This window comes from Amblyraja radiata, chromosome 17 (genome assembly GCF_010909765.2).
Source record: "Amblyraja radiata isolate CabotCenter1 chromosome 17, sAmbRad1.1.pri, whole genome shotgun sequence".
Lineage (NCBI taxonomy): Eukaryota > Metazoa > Chordata > Chondrichthyes > Rajiformes > Rajidae > Amblyraja > Amblyraja radiata.
The window spans coordinates 48,088,544-48,110,371 of NC_045972.1; the positions used below are offsets into that span (position 1 = coordinate 48,088,544).

At 44.5% G+C, this 21,828-nt stretch overlaps 1 protein-coding gene across 2 annotated transcripts; it reads left to right on the forward strand.

The window, feature by feature from the left end:
- The first annotated feature begins 7,973 nt into the window (after nucleotides 1-7,973).
- pop4 (POP4 homolog, ribonuclease P/MRP subunit) lies at nucleotides 7,974-20,730 on the forward strand. Of its 2 annotated transcripts, XM_033036434.1 has the most exons (7): nucleotides 7,974-8,092; nucleotides 10,973-11,025; nucleotides 12,045-12,262; nucleotides 12,932-13,009; nucleotides 14,623-14,684; nucleotides 17,298-17,399; nucleotides 19,036-20,730. In XM_033036434.1, the coding sequence occupies exons 1-7, from the start codon at nucleotides 8,068-8,070 to the stop codon at nucleotides 19,170-19,172; spliced, it is 675 nt and encodes a 224-aa protein (XP_032892325.1). In that variant the 5' UTR covers nucleotides 7,974-8,067; the 3' UTR covers nucleotides 19,173-20,730. The 2 variants fall into 2 exon arrangements, with proteins under 2 accessions (XP_032892325.1, XP_032892326.1); XM_033036435.1 differs by lacking the exon at nucleotides 12,932-13,009.
- Nucleotides 20,731-21,828: the final 1,098 nt, after the last annotated feature.

A 21,828-nucleotide genomic window follows, 5' to 3' on the forward strand; every position in this document is an offset into this window, starting at 1 on the left:
AAGTGAGTATATTATAGTTGGGGTGGACTTGTTTCTGTGCTGCATGGCACCATCATATTCCTTTTTGTTACCTACCTACATTGCAAAAATACAGCAATGGATCTGAGCTACATGGAAAACATACTTCCATTTTGCGTAAAAAGCTTTGACCTACACAATGTGGTCTTCCAAGGAAGGCCATGACAAAAGAGTTAGTTCTTTGCACTCCCACAATCTTGCTACATAATCCTCACAGTTATGTTGGCCAGCTGCTTTGTATTCTTCAGCAACTGTTTCTGAATGAAACTTTGACTGATATTTTTTTTAGTCAAGATTCAAGATTCAAGAGAGTTTCATGTGTCCCAGATAGGACAATGACATTCTTGCTTTGCTTCAGCACAACAGAATATAGAAGGCATGAATACAGAACAGATCAGTGTGTCCATATACCATTGTATAAATATATACACACATGAATAAATAAAACAGATAAAGTGCAAATAAACAGGTAATGGTCTATTAATGTTCAGAGTTCTGTTTGCGTTGAGTTCAATAGCCTGATGGCTGTGCGGAAGAAGCTGTTTCTGAACCTGGACGTCATAGAGTGATAGTGTGGAAACAGGCCCTTCGGCCCAACTTTCCCACACCGGCCAGCATGTCCCAGCTACACTAGTCCCACCTGCCTGCGTTTGGTCCATATCCTTCCAAACCTGTCCTATCCATGTACCTAACTGTTTCTTAAACGTTGGGATAATCCCAGCCTCAACTACCTCCTCTGGCAGCTCGTTCCATACACCCACCACTCAAGTGCTTATAGGATTTATTTTTCTGATTCAGTGCCATCAGCGCGAATCCTTGCCAGATGGCCAAGCATATTAAAATTAATAAATGGAAATTCACAGGCAGCATGCTTGCAATTTGGTGAGGCACATCGCTGGTGGGAAAGGCTCTGCTTAAAATCGTTGTTTGTATTTCTTGTCTCTAACTAGTGAAGAAACATAAAAGGAACTATGAAGTAAAATAGTAAGATTAAAGATCAGGCTAGGGTTTAGGTTTATTATCGTCATGTCAAGGCAAGTCAATTTTATTTCAATAGCACATTTAAAAACAACTCTCGTTGACCAAAGTGCTTTACATCAGTGCAGGTACTAACGTGCTACATACAGTGGTACATAGATCAACAATACATACATAAATACATACATAGAGCGCTCCCTCAGAGGACCTTGAGAAACGCTTGTGAGTAGAAATAAATTTTAAGTCTAGACTTAAAAGAATTAATTGAGGGGGCAGTTCTGATGGGAAGAGGGATGCTGTTCCATAGTCTAGGAGCTGCAACCGCAAAAGCCCCAAGTCGGCCGACCTGAGGGACCTGGAGGTGGTGTGGTGGGTTAGCAGATTTTTGATGTAGGTGGGGGCAAACCCGTTAAGGGCTTTGTAGACATAAAGAAGGAGCTTGAAATTGATTCGGAACCGCACTGGGAGCCAGTGGAGAGAGGCCAGAATCAAGGTGATGTGGTCCCTTTTTCGGGTGCCCGTCAGGAGTCTCGCTGTGGCGTTTTGGACCAATTGCAGGCGGGACAGGGATGATTGGCTGATGCCAGTGTAAATGGGAGTTGCAGTAATCGAGGCTGGAGGAGATAAATGTGTGGATGATCTTTTCGAGGTCGACAAATTGGAGGAATTGTTTTATTTTAGCTATCGTCCGAAGCTGGAAGAAGCTAGCTTTTACCACGGCATTGACTTGTTTGTCAAACTTCAACACGGAGTCAAATATCACGCCAAGGTTTTTGACGTGAGGTTTGAGTAATGGGGTAAGGCTTCCAAGACTGCCTGCTATACTTTTGATTGAGTCAGAGGGGCCGAGTAGGATGAACTCAGACTTACTCTCGTTTAGTTGGAGGAAGTTCTGGGCCATCCAACACTTTATATCCTCGAGGCAGTGGAAAGGCTGAGTAGATTTGATCGGTTGTTGGGTTTCAAAGGGAGATAGAGTTGTGTATCGCCTGCGTAGCAATGGAAGGAATGCCGTGCCTTTGAATGACTTAGCCTAAGGGGAGCATATACAGTACAGGGAGAAGAGAGTGGGGCCAAGAATGGAACCTTGTGGAACCCTGCAGCAAAGGCTAGCTCGGGAGGAGAAAGAGTTGCCTATGTTTGTAGAAAAACTCCCATCTTTGAGGTAGGAGATGAACCAGCTCAGGGCAGTGCCATCAATACCAACCCCGTACCGGAGGTGTATCGAGGTATAATGACATGCTTTGTTTTGCATGGTATCTGAATAAATTAGGTAATACAATACATATATACAATCGTCATACTCAAATACAATAGGTAGAGCAGAGGAAAGTGCTCAACCCCACAAATTCATTTGCACCATGTATATACGTATACAAAAGCTTTTCACCGTACCTCGGTACACGTGACAGTAAACTTCACTGACCTGAACTGATCTAAAATGACCGAGTGACACTGCATGGAAACAGGCCCTTTGGCCCATGAGTACATGCTGGCCATCAATCACCCATTCATACCAGTTCTATGTTATCCCACCTTTTACACGTTACGGGCAATTTACAGAGACCAATTAACCCGCAAAACCTGCACGTGTGGGTTTCATAAGGTCATAAGTGATAGGAGTAGAATTAGGCCATTCGGCCCATCAAGTCGACATCAAGTGTCGTCAAACGCTCATCATAGGTTAACCTACTCATTCCTGGGATCATTCTTGTAAACCTTTTACAAGAAACCTTAAACCATTTCCTCCAGATGCTTCAGTTTCCTCCCACATCCCGTTTACAGGGAGAACCTGCAAACTCCACACAGACAGCGCCCAAGCTCGGGATCGAACCTGGGTCCCTGGTGCTGTGAGGCAGCAGTTCTACCTGCTGCACCACTGCCACTCACTTCATGGTAGAGCCATGTTTGTCACCATTCAATTTTGTTTGCAATTGTCTGGTTACTCTTACCTCATTTTTCATGTACTGTTCTTATATAGATGATTAAAAACTGGTAAATAAAGAACTGGGTCGGTTTAGATCAGTTCAGTTCAGTGAAGTTTATTGTCACGTGTACCGAGGTACAGTGAAAAGCTTTTGTTGTGTGCTAACTAGTCAGCGGAAAGACAATACATGATTACATTCGAGCTATAACTGCATAATTATTTGCAATACCAATAGGAAAGTACAAAAGAGAAGTCTTATACAATACAATAATACTTTATTAGCCAAGTATGTTTTGCAACATATGAGGAGTTTCATTTGCCAAGTCAGTCACACAAATAAAAAGTGACAGAACACATAAAATACATTTTAACATAAACATCCACCACAGTGACTCCTCCACATTCCTCACTGTGATGGAAGGCGATAAAAAAGTTCAATCTCCTATGATGGGATCAGAAAATTGCAGATGAAACTTAACAGTGCAAAGAGTCAAAGAATGGAAGAGAGGTGGAACACTCCTTATAATCTTAGGAAAGCATGAGGAGAGAGGGAAAAGCAGGAACAACATCCCACAATCAGTCTGAAGAAGGGTCTCAACCCGAAAAGTCACCCATTCCTTCTCTCCAGAGATGGTGCCTGTCCCGCTGAGTTCGACTGCCCCGACCGTGGAGAATAAATGAGGAAGAAGTTTGGACTTTATTACCTTCCATCACAGTGGGGAATGTGGGGAATCCACTGTGGTGGATGTTTATGTTAACTTTTGTGTCGTTTTGTGTTTTGTTGCTTTTTTTTAGTATGGCTGTATGGTAATTTGAATTTCACTGTACCTTAATTGGTACACGTGACAATAAACTGACCTTGAAACCTTGCTCTCTCGAAACAAGGAACTGCAGATGCTGGTTAATGCACAAATGGACACAAAGTGCTGGAATAACTCAGCAGGTCAGGCAGCATCTCTGGTGAACAAAGATAGGCAATGATCCGCATCAAGACCTTTCTTCAGATCTGTTTGGATTGCATGCAAAACTAAACTTTTCACTGTACCTTGCTGCAGTTACAATATAAAACCTCAACCCATTTCAGTTTCATCATCTATCTGTGTCTTGTTCTAGTGTACACTCTAGTGGAAGCTTTAAGTGATGGCAGCCTTGGTTACCTTTAGTATTGCTATTTCAGAAATATTGGTACATTACGTAATGAACTGTACAGAATAGTTTGGTCATCTTTCTTGGTTTCACTCAGTTTGGGGCGGTGCCAATGTAGATAACACTGGCTTTGGCAAAAAGGTTGGATTATTGCTCTAATTCTTCATTTATTAGGTCCTTCAAATGCTTAATACAAAGTGCTGGAGAAACTCAGCTGGTCAGGCAGCATCTGTGAAGGGAGTGGGCAGGTGACGGTTCGGGTCAAGACCTGTAGTCAGCTGATTCCACCATTGACAGTCTATTGTGTCCCCTTCAAAATGCTGATGCTGGCTTCAGACTTCCAAGAGAACCTTCGGCAATGTTCTGACACTTCAATTAGTAGTCGGATGGGGTGGTGGTGGTGGGGTGGGGTGGGGTGGGGAGTCCCTGCATTTAGGCAAGCTTCCCATGTGTACTTGATGCCCTATGGAGACATGCTGATGACCTGTACAATAAACCCTTCCTCTCAACAGTTCACCTCTGGCTATTGATGAAAACGTGCAAGGCACAAAACTGGTTTAGCTGTAGGTTTATTATTGTCACGTGCACCGAGGTACAGTGAAAAGCTTTGTTTGCAAAGCAGATCAGATTATGCGACATATAAATACAATTAAGTCAAGTACACTAGGTAGAGCAAAAGGGAAGATACAGAGTGCAGAATATAGTTCTCAGCATTGTAGCGCATCAGTTCCAGAGACAAAGTCCAATGTCCGTAATGGTACCCAATGGAAGGACCATTCATAAGATTAATTACAGAGGGGAAGAAGCTGTTCCAGACTCTAACTAACCTAATGCTGATGAGAGACCCTTTTAGTGAGAGCTTCATATTCAGTTCACACATTGTGATTTAATCTCTTTTACTTTCTGTTTATATTTTGGAATATTTATATTTAAATAATTGGAGATAAATGTCACCAAGCGAAGTAACTGAATAATTATTTAGCCTGAATTGTGTGATGGAGTTGAACAAACATCAGTAAAGATAGTCATTATCACAATGTGCTTCAATAAGCATCACAAGTCAGCTGTGTGTGATAATTCAGCCTACGCTTGATTGGTCATATAATTGCTATTAGTTGGCTTCCAAATCAGCACACACTGTTCAAAGGATAAACAACACCTCAAATATGGAGAGTAAAATCTGAAATGGTGACCACTGTGCTGCACTTTGTTGAATGACCACACTGGCCACACACTCATTTCACCCCTGCCATCGGGAATAAGATGTAGGAGCCTGAAAACTGGAATGTCCAGGTTCAGGAACGGCTTCTTCCCTGCAACAATCAGGCTAGTAAACACTACGACCTACTAATAAACTCTGTTCAAAAGGGAACTGCAGATGCTGGAATATCGAAGGTACACACAATTGCTGGGGAAACTCAGCGGGTGCAGCAGCATCTATGGAGCGAAGGAAATAGGCGACGTTTCGGGCCGAAACCCTTCTTCAGACTGATGGGGGGTGGGGAAAGAAAGAAGGAAAAGGGGAGGAGGAGCCCGAGGGCGGGCGGATGGGAGGGTGGGAGGAGACAGCTAGAGGGTTAAGGAAGGGGAGGAGACAGCACGGGCTAGCCAAATTGGGAGAATTCAATGTTAATGCCATAAGGACGCAAGGACCCCAGACGGAATATGAGGTGCATATTGATGAATAATGAATTCTCCCAATTTGGCTAGCCCGTGCTGTCTCCTCCCCTTCCTTAACCCTCTAGCTGTCTCCTCCCACCCTCCCATCCGCCCGCCCTCGGGCTCCTCCTCCTCCTCCCCTTTTCCTTCTTTCTTTCCCCACCCCCCATCAGTCTGAAGAAGGGTTTCGGCCCGAAACGTCGCCTATTTCCTTCGCTCCATAGATGCTGCTGCACCCGCTGAGTTTCCCCAGCAATTGTGTGTACCTACTAATAAACTCTGTACTGCAAAGACTAGGGGCATCGGTTTTGTATTTTTGCACTATTATTGTTTGTTTTTATGTGTATGTATACCATGCCCGAGCAACCTATGACCTGTGCATGTGCAGTCGGAATACCGAACAGGCTTATTCAGGCATGCCAATGTAATTTGTGAAGCCTTCCATCCAATGCTACAAACACTGTGCAGGATGCAATTAATAAAGGTGTGAGCGAAGCCATCTGTCAGACCTGTCCAACCGAGGATTACATGACTTGCTCAGATCAGAAGAAAATTAACAGTGTTTAGATGCTTCTGTTATAATCAATCACCATATTATTCACACTGTGTTAAAGTCACATTTTTACATGTCATTGGGGGAAAAGATCTGCAAAGAAACCTTGATCTTTTCTGAAACTTCTTTGAGAGAAGATATTTAATAAATAGCTGCCTGTACTGTTGAGTGACATTATGCTGTGGTGCTGTCAGGTGGAATTTTAATTAATTACTTTAAAATATGTTAAACTGCCTGTTTTCAGATGCTTTTTTTTTTAATTTAAAGGTATGGCATGGAAACAGGCCCTTCTTGCCACCGAGACCATGCTGACCATCAATCACCCGTTCACACTAGTTCTATATTATCCCACATTCTCATCCACTCCCTACACACTAGGGATAACTTACAGAGGACCAATTAACCTACAAACGTCATTTAGAGTCATGATGCCATACAGTGTGGAAACAGGCCCTTCAGCCCAACCTGCCCACACCGGCCAGCATGTCCCATCTTCACTTGTCCCACCTGCTCGCGTTTGGCCCATATCCCTCCAAATCTGTCTTATCCATTTGGCCTGCTACTGTTCCAACATGACACGTTAATTTATTAAAAACTTTCCAAATCAATTCGAAACATTTCTTTAATGATGCTGGACTGACTTAACACTGCAGTGTAATGCCAGGCTACAGCAAAGCATGCAAAATAAACCAGGAATTATTTAAACACCACAGCATTAGGGGCAGTCAAATCCACACGCTCCCTCGGCAAGGCCAGCAGCATAATCAAGGACGAGTCGCGCCCTGGCCATTCCCTCTTCCCTTCTCTCCCATCGGGCAAAGGTACAGAAGTGTAAAAACGCACATCTCCAGATTCAGGGACAGTTCCTTCCCAGCTGTTATCAGGCCACTGAACCATCCAGCCGCAAATGGAGAGCAGTGCTGAACTACTATCTCCCTCATCAGGGACCCTCGGACTATCCTTGGTCGGTATTTGCTGGCTTTACCTTGCACTAAATGTTATTCCCTTATCATGTATCTGTACACTGTGAATGGCTCAATTGTAATCATGTATTGTCTTTCCGCTGACTAGATAGCACGCTGACTGGATACAGCTTTTCACTGTACCTCGGTACGCGTGACAATAAAACTAAACTGTAAACTGAGATCCATTCACAACACTATGAGCTTCTGTGGAGTTTTGTCTGTGTGTGTGTGGGTGAGTGTGTGTATGTGAGTGTGGGTGAGTGCGTGTGTGTGAGTGTGGTTGTGTGTGTGTGTGGGTGGGTGTGTGTATGTGAGTGTGGTTGTGTGTGAGTGTGGTTGTGTGTGAGTGTGGTTGTGTGTGTGTGTGTGTGTGTGTGTGGGTGTGTGTATGTGGATATGTGAGTGGGTGTGTGGGTGTGTGTGTGTGTGTGTGTGTGTGTGCTTGTGTGGGTGAGTGTGTGGTTGTGTGTGTGTATGTGGATATGTGAGTGGGTGTGTGGGTGTGTCTGTGTGTGTGCTTGTGTGTGTGCTTGTGTGTGGGGGTTGTGTGTGTGTGGGTGCGTGTGTGGGGGTGTGTTTGCACTTGTGTTGAGGTCATTATTTGATGTAACCTGTGTGTGTGTGTGTGGGTGGATTATCCCCCGTGCACCGTGTGTTTACAGACCTGCAGGAGCTGCAGCATGGTGAGGGCGGCCACTCGGCCCATCGGGGCGGTGATGGGGGCGGGGTCACCATGACAACCGCCTCCTCCTCCCGTCACTACTGCGCGCCGCCGCCCTCCTCCTGTCGTCATCACGGCGCGCCGAGCCGAGCCTGCTGCCATGGCGACGCGGGCTGAGGTGCGGGGTGAGGCCCTACACACCGGGGTCTACACACCGGCACTGTCTGCTGCTGTGAGGGGCAGTGGAGTAGGGCGAGGCCGGGGGCGGACTGGGCCTACACTGGGGGCGGACTGGGCCTACACCGGGGGCGGACTGGGCCTACACCGGGGGCGGACTGGGCCTACACCGGGGGTGGACTGGGCCTACACCGGGGGTGGACTGGGCCTACACCGGGGGCGGACTGGGCCTACACCGGGGGCGGACTGGGCCTACACCGGGGGTGGACTGGGCCTACACCGGGGGCGGACTGGGCCTACACCGGGGGCGGACTGGGCCTACACCGGGGGTGGACTGGGCCTACACCGGGGGCGGACTGGGCCTACACCGGGGGTGGACTGGGCCTACACCGGGGGCGGACTGGGCCTACACCGGGGGCGAGATGCGGTTCACGCCCCCCTGCCTTGGCGCTGTCTGCTGCTGTGAGGGGCAGCGGGGGGCGATGGGCCTCACACCGGCGCTGTCTGCTGCTGTGTGTGAGGGGCAGTGGTCTGCTACAGTGTGAAGGGGAGGGAGCGGCAACCGAGGGGGCAACAGTGGTCTGTCCGTGTGTTTTGTCGTGGGGGAGAGAGGGCAGTAGTGAGTTCTTGTTCTTCTTGGTTTCTTGGTCCTCCAAAATATTCCAAATCGAATTTAAACTGGAGGTGGTGGAGGGAGGACTTAAGCCAGACAGGAAGAAAGAGCTACCTTAAATTTAGTTGCATCTGGTTGGGTAACTATGGTAGGGTGAAGATCATTCCAAAATTGAAGGCAGACAAAAATGCTGGAGAAACTCAGCGGGTGCAGCAGCATCTATGGAGCGGATCGGGCTGAAACCCGAAGGAAATAGGCAACGTTTCGGGCTGAAACCCGAAGGGTTTCGGCCCGAAACGTTGCCTATTTCCTTAGCTCCATAGATGCTGCTGCACCCGCTTGGGAAGAGAGGGAGTGGGGAGAGGAGAGTGTGAGGAGACTGGGGGGGGAGGGGATTCTTTAATTCCCCCCATACCCCGGCAAATGTCCCCCATATTCCCCCTGCAAACACCATCTTACTCCCCTGGCAAATGCTCCCTCCCCTCCCCCCCACTCCATTGGCGAATGGCCCATTACTCCTCTAGCAGATGCCATCTCTCTCCCAACAAATGCCACCCACTCCCCTGGCAAATGCCCTTATTCATGACCAACTTTAATAAAATGGACAAGTCTACAATCAGAATGAAGAAAGGTCTCGACCCAAAACGTCACCTATCCATGTTCACCAGAGATGCTGCCTGATCCGCTGAGTTACTCCAGCACTCTGAAACGTCACCTATCCATGTTCTCCACAGACGCTGCCTGACCCGCTGAGTTACTCCAGCACTCTGTATCTTTTTTTGTAAAGCAGCATCTGCATTATGGGTTTAGCACTTGGAGACTAATACCAAAAAAATGATGATCGAGTAGGAACCCAAATGGCTCTATTCAATCATTGATCAGTGCAGCCACAGTCAGAATTGAGAAAAAATGGCAGGTGACTTATCTGTAATCATTGCTGTATACTTAGTTGAAGACAAACGTATCAGGCAGTAAAATTGGGATTTATACTACCTTTGGTGGCTTTGAATTGATTTTTGTTTAACTCAGATAGCTGAGAAAAATGTTAAATAAATTGTTTGCCTTATCTTGGCAGTCAGCAATTGTGAAGTGTTTTGATCATTTAAGCAGATGATGGAAATGAAAGCTACAAAGAACTTTCATTTGCAGGACCAGCCAATAATTCTTCAAATATGTTTCAAATAAGGTTTTAAAAATGTTTTGACAAAAGCACATGACAATCTGGAATTGTGTAATAGGTCAGAGGTGTGGCATTGGGATTTAAACCTGACATATTGTAGAAAGGAGGTGAGGAGGAACTTCTTTAGTCAGAGGGGGTGAGGAGGAACTTCTTTACTCAGAGGGTAGTTCATCTGTGGAACTCATTGCCGCAGAGGGCTGTGGAGGCTAAGTCAGTGGATATTTTTAAGGCAGAGATAGACAAATCCTTGATTAGAACGGATGTCAAGGGTTATGGGGAGAAGGCAGGAAAATGGGATTGGGAGGCAGAGATCAGACATGATTGAATGGCTGAGTGCTCGATGGGCCGAATGACCTAATTCTGCTCCTATAACTTGGGAATAGTTATTTTCTTTGTAACCTTCCACTCCATCCACAAAAAAAGACGGATCTGGTCCATGCATGTGCGATATTTTACATTAGGTTTCCAATATTAAGAAATGTCATTCATCTTCCTCAGAAATGCAATAAAATATTTCTGATGATTCAGCTGGTGCATTAGATTTTTTTTTAAATTCCTGGTTTAATTGTGCTGCTGGCAACAGCTTTGCTTTGCAGCAGTAAAGGGAATTAAAATGATTAATTGCCAACTCAATGTGTGCTTTGTTCAAGAATTTGCAGTCCTATATTTGTAGCTTTATGGCTTCTAATGGTTCACTTACAGGGTTTCGCACTGCATGCTTCATTTGACTACAATATATCCCCACAGAATGCTTTGCTTGATGCAGTAATATGTGGCAAAATATAGAACGATTGTGAGCAGGTGATCAGTAGTTAGCATGGGCTCAGTGGGCTGAAGGGCCTGTTTCCATGCTGTATCTCTAACCTAACTAAAGATAGACACAAAATGCTGGAGTAACTCAGCGGGACAGGCAGCATCTATGGAGAGAAGGAATGGATGACGTTTCGGGTCAAGACCATTCTTCAGACTGAACCAAATATGTGGCTTACATTTTGCATGATTTTCATATTTTTTCTATTTGAAATAACCATGTACTTACTTTAACGCTGCCCTGTTTCCTAAATGTAACTGAACTTCTTTATTTTGCTGTTGAAGGCATTATTTACAGCAGGATCCGTCCTGATGCAGGGGACCAGTCCGAGCTTCAGGTACGCTGCGCCCTCTGGTGCTTTTATGTTGCCAATGCTTACAGCAGCTTGTTTGGGTCATGCAACAGTGTGGAAACAACCGAAAACCTACTGATATGATTAATAGTATCACATGGCAACTACCAAAACCTTATTCCATATACATCTCTGTACCTTCATCATATACTTACATTTGGTGTATTGATCGTTTTATTTTGCCTTTTTGCCTTGCAGCTGGTATATAATTTTGCACCGTTTTATGGATTTTGAAACACAAATTATTTGTGCTTGTGGAATATTAATAGTTGATCATATTTTTAGAATCATAGACCACTAATGACCTGTAGTGGACTGGGCAGTGTCTACCACGGTCTGTAAACACCTTCATTCATCGGCGATCGTTAGCAAACTAGGCCGTGATGCAACCAGTCAATATGATCTCTACCGTGCACCTGTCAGTGTTCAAGAGAGTATTTGTCGACGTAACGAATCTCATCAATCTTCTAAGGAAGCCGAGGCATTGATGCAGTTCCTAGCTAATAATAAAAACGATCCCATTGATCTTTTAACTGTCTTCTTGATTGATTGAAAGATACAACATGGCAACAGACTCTTCAGCCCTCTAAACCTTTTCTATCCATGTACCTGCTAAGTGTCTTTTAAATGTTATAGTACCTGGCTCAACTACCTCCTCTGGCAGCTTGTTTCATACACCCACCATCCTTTGAGTGAAAAATTTGCCCTCAGTTTCTTATTAAATTTTGCCCCTCTCACCTTAAACCTATGTCGTTGATTCCCCTAACCTGGTAAAAGATCCTATCTATTCCCCTCATGATTTTATACACCTCTCAGCCTCCTGCGCTCCAAGGAATAAAGTTCTAGCCTGCCCAACCTTTCCCTATAGCTCAGTTCCTCAGTCCTGGCAACTCGAGATAACATTTTTTATTAGCTAAACAAGCGTCTTAGGTTTGAGGAATGTGGTTGTCGACCTTGTCGACCTTGTTTGCCGGTTTCAAATGTTCACAAATTCCTTCTGACAGCTCCCTGAAGGCAAGAAATCGGCAGAGTTCATCGCATCCTTTGTCAGATCCAGTTTACCCCAGTTGAGTCAGAAGGAAACGCATCATTATTTGTATAAAAATCTTACCCTTGTTGGGACCACAAAAAGGAACAAGAAAAAGAAGGGGAAGACAAAGTGTCTGTCTGCTAAAGAGAGGCGGGAATTGAGGCTATTTGAGCTAAACCCTGAACAACAAAGGTATGTTTGCCTATCTGTGTTCAAATATTGTAGCCCATTCTGATTTTACGCACATTTGTAGATCATTTTAAAAAGCAGAAAAACACAGAGAAACTGGTATGATCTATATTTTTTAAAGTACAATTATGTTAATTGCATTGCAGATCAATAGTGAGGCCTGAGGCTTTTAGATAGGCACATGGATATAGAGAGGTATGTCAGGTGTGATAAGTTTATCTTGGCATTAAGTTCAGCACAGACGTTGTGGGCCAAAGGGCCTGTTCACGTGCTGTATTGTTCTTTATTCCACGTGCACATTGTGCATCTGGTTATTGGCTCCCTGTACGAGCCTGATTTTCAATTCCAGCTTTGTTTCTGATTTGAGTTTCACCGTGTCATGTCAGAAAGACACAATACAATTCTTATGGTTAGTGATGAACACCATATCCAGGTTTCCTTCACTCTGAACTCGTGCCACGTATCCTCTGAATTAGCTAAATTAATGAAAGCGGTGAACTCCACATTCTGAACTGCTGTCCTAGCTGACCATGGGAAAAAGCCAAGAAAATATGACAGAATTATGTAAAAATAAAGTTTCTAAATTGAAAAGTAAACTGATCAGTCGTGTATTCATACACAAATAACTTGCAGGTGTTTAAATGTTAATTTGAACCATTTCACTTTTCTCAGGTATGAATTGTTCCTCCCTTTGCATGAGCTGTGGAAACAATACATTCGAGATCTATGCAATGGCTTGAAGCCTCAAACGTAAGTACTATCCTTGTAGAGTATAGTGGACTCATTACACAGGATGTGAGCTTGCAGAGCCTCCATCAGACTCGGTTGTCCAAGTCTTCCTGCACGTGACCACTGCAAGACAGATGGGTTGATGAGTGGCTGTCAAGCCACACAAAATACCATGCCACCATCTTCTCCTTGATGTTCAGTGGCATTACTCTGGATGAGACGCTGCTCGAGAGCCAAGAATTTGGTGGGGGGGGGATTTGGACACGCTAGAGGCAAGAAACATGTTCCCGATGTTGGGGGAGTCCAGAACCAGGGGCCACACAGTTTAAGAATAAGGGGTAAGCCATTTAGAACGGAGATGAGGAAACACATTTTCACACAGAGAGTTGTGAGTGTGGAATTCTCTGCCTCACTCTTTATTTGAGTCAGCAACACTTGAGTTTTGTTTAGGTTGGAGATAATACAGCGTGGAAACAGGCCCTTCTGTTGATTCACGTTTTTCTCTCACATCGGTTGTTTCGACAATAATCGATCAGGCACCAGGGTTGCTTTAAACGTACGTTTATTGAGCAGGAGTCTCCACACAGGTTTGACAACCTAGCAAAGAGTCAGCTGACTGCCCTTAATTGCAATGCTTTATATACATTAATGCCACCGTTTAGCCCCCTCCCACATTACCCAAACAATCGACAGCCCTGTACACAATGGTCATGATAACAGGCACGTACACAATGGGAGATGTTAATTAGTGGAACAATACTAGAGCTAAGACAGGGACATTTCTCAGACATTCGGGAGCCAGCGGTTTGCATATTCTTCAGCCTTCTGAAACTCAGCCACCTCAATCAGACGAGTGCGGGGAATATCAAAGTTGCGAATATGCAGCATCAGCAGGATAATGTGTATTTCGCAGGATCACAACTTCCTGAGGCCTGCAGCCACATAGTCAGCAACTTTGGTGAGCAGACATTTTAAGTTTCAACCCAGTTCACCTGACCTCCATTTTCCCTTCACATAACCATTTTACAGTGCTGATTCAAGATTTACATTCACACTTCGGCCCACCGAGTCAGTGCCGAACAGCGATTCCCGCACACTAACACTATCCTACACACGCTAGGGACAATTTACACATACACTAAGCCAATTAACCTACAAACCTGTACTCCTTTGGAGTGTGGGAGGAAAGCGAAGATCTGGGAGAAAACCCACATAATCATGGGGAGAACGTACAAACGCCGTACAGTCGAGTTGTAATCGTGATCGAACCAGGGTCTTGGGCGCTGCAAGCGCTGTAAGGCACAACTTTACCACTGCACCACCGTGCCGCACTTTTACAAATGATTTACAATGAGCCTAGTAAACAATGTTTGGAAAATGTGTCTGATAGAAACGACCACTGTAAACGTGGTTCTAAATCTTATGAAATGCTGCATTGTGTTTTTTAAATGTTCAAATCTTTCAGAATCTATTCATGGACATATCTAAACTTAATGACTAAAGTGCATGTTGAGGACAAAAAAAAATGTGTTTTAAGTAACGTTGTGGGTTCCTGGTTGACATACTGAATGACAACTGTCTTAGAGAGAATGTCAATGCTGCATGATTATCACACATGCCTACAACATTTATAGGTCTACGAATGTAATCCAGACAAAGTTGATGAAGGCAGACTTTCATGGAGCCATTGTGACAGGTACGTCAATCTTGTTGTGTAATAAGCAAAGTACACGTGTATACGCAAGGTATATGTAGGAAGAACAGCAGAAGCTGGTTTAAACTGTAGATAGACACAAAAAGCTGGAGTAACTAGTGGGTCAGACAACATCGACCCGATGGGTCAGAAGGGTCTCGACCCGAAACGTCACCTATTCCTTTTCTCCAGAGATACTGTCTGACTCGCTGAGTTACTCTAATTCGCAAGGTATCGTGCTGAGGAAGATTAAGTCAAGTCAAGAGAGTTTATTGTCATGTGTACCAGAGAGGACAATGACATTCTTGCTTGCTGCAGCACAACAGAATATTGTAAGCAAAAATACAGAACAGTTCAGTTCAATATATACATAAATAAGCAGATAAAGTGCAATAGGCTGTTACAGTTCAGAGTCTGTTTGTTGGTGTGTTTAATAACCTGATGGCTGTGGGGAAGAAGCTGTTCCTGAACCTGGATGTAACAGATTTCAGGCTCCTGTACCTTCTGCCCGATGGTAGCGGAGAGATGAGTGCGTGGCCAGGATGGTGTGGGTCCTTGATGATGTTGGCTGCCTTTTTGAAGCAGCGACTGCGATAGATCCCTTCGATGGTGGGGAGGTCAGAGCCGATGATGGACTGGGCAGTGTTTACAACTTTCTGCATCCTTTTCCGCTCCTGGACCCTCTAGTTGCCGAACCAAGCCACGATGCAACCGGTCAGCATGTTCTCTACTGTGCACCTGTAGAAGTTCGAGAGAGTCCTCTTTGACATACTGACTCTCCGTAATTTTCTCAGGAAGTAGAGACGCTGATGTGCTTTCTTTATAATTGTATCAGTGTGCTGGGACCAGGAAAGATCTTTGGAAATATGCACTCCCAGGAATTTGATGTTCTTGACCCTTTCCACCATCAACCCGTTGATATAAACGGGACTGTGGGTCCCCATCCTACCCCTTCCAAAGTCCACAATCAGTTCCTTGGTTTTGCTGGTGTTGAGAGTCAGGTTATTGTGTTGGCACCATTTGGTCAATCGGTCGATTTCACTTCTGTACTCTGACTCTGACTCGTCCCCATCAGTGATACGTCCCACAACAGTGGTGTCGTCGGCAAACTTGATGATGGTGTTTGCACTATGTCCGGCTACACAGTCATGAGTATAGAGTGAGTACAGCAGAGGGCTGAGCACGCAGCCTTGAGGTGCTCCCGTGCTGATTGTTATTGAGGATGACACATTTCCACCAATACGGACAGACTGTGGTCTGTGGATGAGGAAGTCGAGGATCCAATTGCAGACTGATGTGCAGAGACCCAGATCTGACAGTTTGGTAACCAGCTTGGAGGGGATGATTGTATTAAATGCCGAGCTGTAGTCAATAAATAACAGCCTGACATATGAGTTTTTGTTGACCAAGTGGTCCAGAGCAGAGTGGAGAGCCAGTGAGATCGCATCCACCGTTGATCTGTTGTGGCGGTAAGCGAAATGCAGTGGGTCCAAGTTCTTGTCGAGGTAGGAGTTGATGTGCACCATAATCAACCTCTCAAAGCACTTCATCACCACAGATGTTAGTGTCACTGGTTGATAATCGTTAGGGCACGTCACCTTGCTCTTCTTGGGTACCGGTATTATTGATGCTCTTTTAAAGCAGGTGGGAACCTCAAACCTTAGAAGTGAGATGTCCGTAAAAACTCCTGCCAGATGGTCCGCACAGGTTTTTAGAACACGCCCGGGTATGCCATCATGTCCAGGCGCTTTCCGAGGGTTCACCCCCCTGAAGGATCTTCTGACGTCAGCTTCTGTGACTGTGACTGAAATACCGTCACAGCGAATGGGGGCTCGAGAAGGCACATCAGTATTCTCCCTATCAAACCGTGCGTAAAACGCATTGAGCTCGTCAGGGAGTGATGCTTCGCTGACAATTGAGCTGCCTCCTGATTTCATCTTATCGGAGGTGATGGCATTCAAGCCCTGCCACAGTTGCCGAACATCCGTCTCATCCTCCAGCTTGGAGCAGAAGTCCCTTTTGGCTTTTTTGATGGCCTTACCAAGGTCGTATCTGGACTTCTTGTAGACTTCTGTGCCTCCAGACCTGAATGCCCGGGATCTGGACTTCAGAAGAGTGCGGATCTCATGGTTCATCCAAGGCTTCTGGTTAGGAAACACACAGAAGGTTTTTGTTGGGATGCAGTCCTCCACACATTTCTTTATGAAGTCTGTAATGACTGTGGAGTATTCATTCAGGTCCGTTGCCGAGTCCCTGAACATTGCCCAGACTACAGACTCCAAACAGTTCTGGAGTGTTTAGAGATGCCCTCTAAAGGCAGGTATTTTGTGTATTAAGAGATTCTGCTGACATAACGTCAGCTTTTCTAACTTGTACAAGTTAAACTGGAAACGTTAAGATGTTGCGATTTTCTGGAGACGTCTTAACGTCCAGTTAATTTTCTGAGAAAATGACCTGGAGACACAATATCGCAAACATCCAGCCAGTTTCTAAAATGTAAAATTAATTTGCTTGTTCAAGGTATGTGTTGGCAATTATTCCAACTCACCAGTATAGCAGCATTTTATAACTTTAGTTGAGATTGACGTATGTATTGATGATGTGTTTGTATTGCAGTGGTGAAGTCCAAATGTCCCTCTTATGTCGGCATTACTGGAATTATCCTGCAGGAAATGAAACATATATTCAAGATTATCACGGTGGAAAATCAGATTAAAGGTACTGTTACAAATCCTCAGTGGTCTATGAATCCTCACATAAAGGATTGTCACTGTCCTGTACTCTCAAGTGACAGCACGATATTGAGAAGGGAATTAAGCACTTTAGCGAATTAACCATTAAACTATTGCAATGATTCCTGTTTTATTTCCCGCCTTTTATGTTGATCGATCCAGTTTATGTTTCTGCTTAACTTTGAGTTTAAAATGAGAGTGCATTTATTTGCTATGCCCAACTCTTAGACAAACTTCCTTGTTCTCATTTCCTATGAACTACACCATGCATTGTAGTTATTTAATTAAACCAGCCACCAGCCCCAGGGGTTAATGGATAGCTGACGTTTTGGGTCGGGACCCTTCCTCAGACTGATTATAAGGATGGGGGTTGGGGGGGGGGTTACTGGATGCGAGAAAAGACCAGAACAAATCGGGGCTGGCTACAGGAAACCTCAAGCAGGGAGGTTGTCCGAATGTTAGCTAGGGATGCTATGATCCCATGAGGTGGACACACTAGAGGCAGGAAACATGTTCCCGATGTTGGGGGAGTCCAGAAGCAGGGGGCCACAGTTTAAGAATAAGGAGTAAGCCGTTTAGAACGGAGACGAGAAAACACTTTTTCTCACAGAGAGTGGTGAGTCTGTGGAATTCTTTGCCTCAGAGGGCGGTGGAGGCAGGTTCTCTGGATGCTTTCAAGAGAGAGCTAGATAGGGCTCTTAAAGATAGCGGAGTCGGGGGATATGGGGAGAAGGCAAGAACAGGGGACTGAGTGGGGATGATCAGCCATGATCACATTGAATGGCGGTGCTGGCTCGCAGGGCTGAATGGCCTACTCCCTGCACCTATTGTCTATTGTCTATTCACTTGTTTCCATGACATTAGTGGGGGAACTCAATTAAAATCAGGATCAGGGGTGGGAGATTGGAACCTTCACGTGGTCCACCCTGTCTCCACGAATGCAATCAACCAGGCGTGCTCAAACAAGATCAAACAGAACAAGTTGTCTTACAACTTTAGGCTGTGCACGCCAGAGGCAAGAAGAAGGATCTGCTCAGCCTCTAATGTAGTCACCATTAACTGGTGTGTAACATCTCTGTGACTCAGTCACAATTCAATATGGTGGGTCGTTTATAATTGTTGGCAGTAAAGTACAAGTTTTATTTGATGCCTCTTCCTCCAACTGGTGACATGTAATCATCCTCTGTTATGTAGCCTCCTTTTGCTCTGGTATTTTATTCAATTCACATGTTTAATCGATAATGTTTTATTATTAATGTTTTATGTGTCATTCCTAACTGTCACTGTATGTCAGGGCACTGTATTTGCAGTTCCCTTTTGAACACTGTATGTCATGTTGTCTTGCGGGCGGAGCACCAAATCAAATTCCTTGTATGTGAATACTTGGCCAATAAACTTATTAAACTTAACTTAAACTTAATGTTATCTGATCTACACTTGTTGCTATCCTCTCAATATATTAATTCTGTGTTAACAAACATTGTAGTAAAGAGTGCTCAATAAGACTTGCCATAGGTTGTAAAACATTCAAATACTGTGCAACTGAAGAATGTTTACATGCACTAATGTATGTTCTGCTTTCTTCCTCTCCCCTCATGCCCAACAACATCCATCAACCAAAGTTATTCCAAAGCAAAACAACATCTTCAGTGTGGAGATCGACGGTTTTGTCTCCCATATCTACGGCAACATGTTTCAGCTGAGATCAAGTGAGCGGTCTGTGAAGAAGTTTAAAGGGAAAGGAAGCATAGACCTCTGAGTCAAGGATATTGCCCCTGGCATGCTTCACCAACTATAGTACTGACAAGTGTGGGAGGGAACTGCAGATGCTGGTTTACACCGGAGATAGACACACAATGGTGGAGTAACTCAACGGGTCAGGCAGCATCTCTGGATAGAAGGAATGGGTGACGTTTCGGGTTGTGACCCTTCTTCAGACTGAAAATGAAGAAGACATTGCATTTTGTGTTTATATCTTCGCAGTACTGACATCTTGATTCAAGTTTGCAAAAAGCAATGAGATCCTGCATGCCCTGCGCAACCAGTTTGAACATCCTTCTCTCCAGAGATGCTGCCTGTCCCGCTGTTACTGCAGCATTTTGTCTACCTTCAGTTTGAACATGAACCGTGCGAGGTCTTTAATCCCAGGAGGATGATCCGGCAAACCCTCACATTCAAATACTGACCAATGTCAACATTTGCCACGGCATTAGGTAACTAATAAATCAAAACATGTTGCATAACTCATTATCACTTAGCCCACAGCCAACAATGGACTCATGTGGGCTCCATCTTTCCATGATCATTATTACTTTTTGCATCTTTCATTCATTTCTTCTATATCTCTATATCACTGTCCATATCTCTCATTTTTCTTTCATAAGGTCATAGGAATAGTAGAATTAGGCCATTTGGCCCATCGAGTCTACTCCGCCATTCAATCATGGCTGATCTATCTTTCTCCTAACTCCATAACCTCGGACATCCGTACTAATCAAGAATCGATCTATCTCTGCCTATCCCCTGGCTCTCAGTTTGAAGAAGGTTCTCGACCCGATACATCACCTATTCCTTTTGCTATCTGACACGCTGAGTTACTCCATCATTTTGTGTCTGTGTTGATCCATTAGTTGCATCGTGATCTATTAGCTTTTCAGACCATGAATTAATGCAGATTGTAATTTTTTTTCACCCCTGTGTTCTCAGTAAAGTTTGTTGCAATAAAGTGGTTATATTGGCAGCTTGAGTAACTCACATTCACGTATCTTTAGCAAATATGTATGTCCCCTTGTGTTTCATTATTATGTTTTGGAAAATTTGGAGCTGGTGAATCTGTGATGAATGCACAATCTTCTCTGAACAAACATGGTTCCATGCAAAACCAGGGAAGACTTCATGTTTAAGAAGGAACTGCAGATGCTGGAAAATCGAAGGTAGACAAAAATGCTGGAGAAACTCAGCGGGTGCAGCAGCATCTATGGAGCGAAGGAAATAGGCAACGTTTCGGGCCAAAACCCAAAGGGTTTCGTCCCGAAACTTTGCCTATTTCCTTCGCTCCATAGATGCTGCTGCACCCGCTGAGTTTCTCCAGCATTTTTGTCTACCAGGGAAGACTTCAAATATATATCATGTTCCCCTCTATCAACACCCTCACCAATGGAGATGATGTGGTCTGTTACATCAGTGACATTAGAAAACGATTTACAAAATGGTTGTATTGTCAGTTGAGGATTGATCCTTCTTGAGCACTGTTTAATTTCTCTTCCTGTAAAGATGTTGAGCTTATCCCTTCAATAAAATCTCCATTATTATTTCCATTGCTGGTTTATTGTGTGTTTTTTTTTACATTTTGTTTTAGCTGTTATTTACTTCATTGATCATTGCTTAAAGGTACCTCTCAACAATGCAAACTTTTCCAATAGTTCTTAATTAGTTTCGTTTCGAGATGCAGCATGGAAACAGGCCCTTCGGCCCACCGAGTCCACGCTGATCACCGATCACCTCCATGGCCAGAGTGAGCACCACCGCTTGGGCAGTCTGCACCCTAGTGGCATAAACATTGAATTCTCCCATTTCCGGTAGCCCTTGCTGTCTCCTCCCCTTCTTGGCTTTCCCTCAGCCCTCGGGCTCCTCCTCTTCCTTTTTCCTTTCCCCCCACCCTCCATCAGTCTGAAGAAGGGTTTCGGCCCGAAACGTTGCCTATTTCCTTCGCTCCATAGATGCTGCTGCACCCGCTGAGTTTCTCCAGCTTTTTTGTCTATCTTCGATCACCCGTTCACTATGTTGTCACACTTTCTCATCCACTCCCTGCACACTAGGGGTGGTTTACAGAGGCCAATTAATCTACAAACCCATCTTTGGGATGTGGAAGGAAACCCGAGGAAACACATGGTCACAGAGAGAACATGCAAACTCCACATAGGCAGCATCTGAGGTCCAGATCGAACCCGGGTCTCTGGTGCTGTGAAGCAGCAGTTCTACCTGCTGTGCCATTGTGCCGCCCTTAAATTATTGGAATTCTTAATTGCTAATCCTAACAATTCTTCATTCCCACTACTTTAAATGATTTAAATCTACTTTAAATTCTAACAAAACAAAATGATATCAAGTCTGAAGAAGGGTCACAACCCGAAACATCATCCATTCCTTCTCTCCTGTTCTGCTGAGTTACTCCAGCTTTTTGTGTCGATCTAAAATGATACCTTTACTGTTTTCTGAATCTCTTTCAGCCCAAATCAGGCTGTGCTGATCCGTTCTGTACTCTTCTGTCTCCTAGTTTAAGAACCGTGAGAATAATTCTCTTTTTATACCTAACCATTCAAACGTTTCCAAATATTTTTCTTTTTCTCAAATTCATGTCAAAAACGTTGGCTTTGATTGAAATTGTAACTTTTAGAAACACTTTGCAGACGTCA

Excerpts from the sequence above, each read along its gene's own strand:
- pop4 (XM_033036434.1), top strand. The coding sequence starts at position 8,068 with ATGGCGACGCGGGCTGAGGTGCGGG. Across the intron at positions 8,093-10,972 it reads GACGCGGGCTGAGGTGCGGG|GCATTATTTACAGCAGGATC; the intron begins GTGAGGCCCTAC and ends TTGCTGTTGAAG. Across the intron at positions 13,010-14,622 it reads AATGGCTTGAAGCCTCAAAC|GTCTACGAATGTAATCCAGA; the intron begins GTAAGTACTATC and ends CAACATTTATAG.